General features: G+C 35.5%; 1 protein-coding gene across 1 annotated transcript; it reads left to right on the forward strand.

Annotated features, from left to right (window-relative positions):
* The first annotated feature begins 1,629 nt into the window (after positions 1-1,629).
* Positions 1,630-2,895, forward strand: LOC121803480 (BTB/POZ and MATH domain-containing protein 6-like). The gene is made up of 4 exons (XM_042203138.1): positions 1,630-1,698; positions 1,867-2,140; positions 2,233-2,393; positions 2,564-2,895. The coding sequence occupies exons 2-4, from the start codon at positions 1,938-1,940 to the stop codon at positions 2,719-2,721; spliced, it is 522 nt and encodes a 173-aa protein (XP_042059072.1). The 5' UTR covers positions 1,630-1,698; positions 1,867-1,937; the 3' UTR covers positions 2,722-2,895.
* Positions 2,896-3,706: the final 811 nt, after the last annotated feature.

Consider the following 3,706-nt stretch of genomic DNA (forward strand, 5'->3'; position numbering starts at 1 on the left):
TGACATATTTAATTTTTATATTTTTCCACCATGACTTGTTCCAGGACACCCCTTGGTCAACACGAAAACTGAGAGATTTGTTACTCTATAAATTCGGAAAATCAAAACATAATTCTCCATCCTCAACCACAACATCAAACATATAGTTCTCCACTTAGCTCCAAATACAATCGATAATTAAGATGAATTCCCAGAAAATGAGCATTCTCTCAATCATATTCCTAGTTTTTGTGTTTACGTGTACGAGTCAAGTACGAGTAGTGGATGCAACAAGAATACTATCAGAAGATTCGTCACAAATGAATCAACTCAACCTTCCAAAAATGTACGAGAACGCAAAGGAAACGATGTCGTTTTGGTTTCAACAGCTAGCATCGGGACCTAGCCCCAGAGGACCGGGCCACTAGCTAGATTATTCATTGTTAGTGGTGGTGGTGTAATTAGATATGAAAAATTAACCTTAGTATTTCATTTAGGTATTCTTTATTTTTCTCTATTTCATTCTTTCATTCTCTTATGTATTTGAGATGTTTGGAGATATTTTTTTGTTTGAGATTTACACACCTGAAATGAAATAACTGCCTATTGCCTATTGCCTATTGATTGAAGGGAAAAAACGCTTTAGTATTATTTTATGTTGGATAAAAGACGTGACATTATATCTCTTGTTCAAATCGCATTATCATTTCGGTATGTCCACAAAATAATGTTTATATTTATTTTTCTCTATCTATTTAGAGTAATAGGGTCTCACTTTACATTATCTTATTAAAGTCACATTTAATTGTAAAACGGATTATATAAAAGCGAAATCTACACCCACTTTTCTTCACATTTCTTAAAACTTGCACTGAGTCAAAGTTGGAGTTTAAATCGTGGACGGAGTTTACTTCATGAGTGGTCTTTTATATCCAACTCTTGAATTGATCTTACGCATATTAGTTACATCTATTTTCAAACGATATGATTTACTTAATTAAATCATAATTACCTGCTCATTCATTTTAGGATATACATCTAACTCAAAACATTATGGACAGCTTTTGCTTACAAGGAAATGGCAAAATGATTACAAAAATTAGTTCGAACTTTCATTATGTTCTTATTTTTCCTCCGAACTTGTATTTTTTAATCTAGAAATACAAATTTTGGCCTTCTCAGATTTTCTTTTTCCAGAATTATTTTTTCACTTAATAGAAGCCAATGTGTTGTTCATCGGAAGTGTCAGGCTAGCGTCACAAAAAATGACGTTATTTGTTATTATAGAATGAACTAGTACTATTTAACTGCAAATACACAAACTTTTGATTTTTTTCCTTCTAATTTTCCCCCTAACCATTGAGATTTTCTAGAGCTTCCCCAATTTTTTGTTTTTTTTTTCTGGTTTTCTTGGATTTTCCTAAAAAAGTTATTCGATTTCCAAACCGTGTTTGAAAGTTGGAGATGCGTAGTTCAAATAATTATGTAAATAGAATATTTATTTTAAAATTATGGATAGGTACTAATTTAAATTTTAACCGAATAAAAATAGTAAGCCCTGATCCATAAACAAACCCTAATCACTATATATATATATATATGATCGATACGTAATCAATTACTCCATAATCTTTCCGATTAGTTCTCTTCTCTCTATAATCTTAGTCTTTGCCTTCTTCATACACAATCAAATAAAGGATAACTATGTCTGCTTTCGAGGTACTAATTAATTTTCTCTAGTTTTACCGTGTCGTTTTTGGAATTTTATTGTTTTTATGAATTTCTTTTTATGTTTCATATTTTCCTTTCAGCAGGGTTTTGTTGTTAGTAACTAGGTTTTCAAGAAACTAGGTTCATGACACTGAAACATGCATGATGATGTATCAGGACCTACTCGTCGCGTCAATGCTGTTATTCCAAGATGTGCACTTTCCAACTTAATCTCTAAGGAGACTTTGATGGAACCTTCTAATGGTTATGTTGTGGGCGACGGTTGTGTGTTTGGTGCTGAAGTTTTAGTCATCAGAAGCGAACGTGTTAACGAATGTCTGAGGTTGGTTGGAGATGCGGCTTCAGTTGAACACGAATGGACGATTTCTGACATTTCTAATCCGGATGGAGTTTTGTGTTCGGAAGAGTTCGATGTTGGAAATTACAAATGGTATCATTTGTGATGTTATAACTATTATCACTCGTGTGTTTTAACTTTTTTAGAGATTAATTTGTTACTTTTTTATTTTATTTACTACTTAGGAACATTGTTCTCTATCCAAACGAAGATTCTTCAGTGTCAAGAAACCGTTACTTGTCCATGTTTGTTGCCCCAAGGGGCATCCCTCCTCATCAAAGGGTGAAGGCTGAGGTTTTTATTAGTGTCAAAACCCGGCTCAATGATTCCGTCTTCTCTAAAAAATGTTAGTTTTTTCATCTCGTTTCAATTTGAAAGCACCTATCCTCGTGGTTTCAGTTCTGAATTGTGCTTAATACAGGATGATAAACTAAACAAGTAATTTTCAATATTCCCATGTTTTAGGGTTCATTACATCTATTGAGATCTTGCAACTCTTACCTTTTTTTATTGTAGGTACAAATTGGTTTACATCTTCATGTGAAGAATGGGGATATCCTGAGTTTGTATCGACTGCTGATGTGAGCGCTAAAAGCTTCCTTGTCGACGACTGTTTTTCTGTGGAAGTCGGAATCACGGTGCAAGCTGTTGTGCTTGAAGCACCTGAAATCTAGCTACTTTAAATGTTGGTGTTTTGCTCTTAGAAAAAAATTGGATGGTTTATTTTGAAAAGATGATCTTTGCTATTTAAACCTATTTGGTAATGGTAGCCTTGTTGGGATTAGCCATTTTAGATGAATTACAAGGTTTAAGTTTTTGTCTAAGTTGATAAGGGTGATGTTTATTAAGATGGTTTTGTATTGTGCATGAATCTTCATTCTTCCTTGTTAGTTCTTATGTATTGAAGAATATTTCTCAAAAAAAAGGCATGCACAATCTTGAGCTGATCATTTTATCAAGAGCAAATATAGGAGGGAGGCAAGGATACCGCGCCATCCTGGAGGTCACGTGTTCGACCCCTGGGAGGCGCATCTTGGGGATTAATTTCCCCTGGGGCTTATGGATTCACTGGCCTGGACCCAGGCATCGGGGGAGTGATCTGGACCCAGGTATCGGGGGAGGCTGGTGGCCTGGACCCGTACCAGGGGAAGGAAAAAGCTGGACCCGTGCTAGGGGGAAGGTAGGTGGACCCGTTGGTTCCCACCTTGGCAACGAAGCGCAGCTCGGTGGTAAGACGCTTCACCTCCGACCGTTAGGTCGGGGGTCCGAGTCATTTCGGGGGTAGATGGGGAATCATCGTCGATCCTCCTTAAAGAAAAAAAATAAAAAAAAATTTAATGCTGTTGTGCTCAAAAGAACAAAAATATCAGATTGGCGTTTCATTTATTACTTATGTATTGTGACTTGTGAGTAAATTAATCCACAATAAAAATGAGAATAGCAAATAAAAATAAAAAGAAAATAAAATAACTAGATTTGCTTTTCATTTATTAATTCATGTGGTTGTAGTTGGTGGGCCCAAATAAATTGTTTAAGTTCGTAGCCCAAGCCCAACCTAAAAAGAGCCAGAAATTCACCCCAGCCCAACCACAAATGAGACATAAATTTAGTGCTTGATGCCATCGATCAATTTTTTATTCTTCTAGGTTCTAATTGACC

The sequence above is a fragment of the Salvia splendens genome, chromosome 5 (genome assembly GCF_004379255.2).
Source record: "Salvia splendens isolate huo1 chromosome 5, SspV2, whole genome shotgun sequence".
NCBI classification, from domain to species: domain Eukaryota; kingdom Viridiplantae; phylum Streptophyta; class Magnoliopsida; order Lamiales; family Lamiaceae; genus Salvia; species Salvia splendens.

Excerpts from the sequence above, each read along its gene's own strand:
- LOC121803480 (XM_042203138.1), top strand. The coding sequence starts at position 1,938 with ATGGAACCTTCTAATGGTTATGTTGTGGGCGACGGTTGTGTGTTTGGT. Across the intron at positions 2,141-2,232 it reads GATGTTGGAAATTACAAATG|GAACATTGTTCTCTATCCAA; the intron begins GTATCATTTGTG and ends TTTACTACTTAG. Across the intron at positions 2,394-2,563 it reads TTCCGTCTTCTCTAAAAAAT|GTACAAATTGGTTTACATCT; the intron begins GTTAGTTTTTTC and ends TTTTTATTGTAG.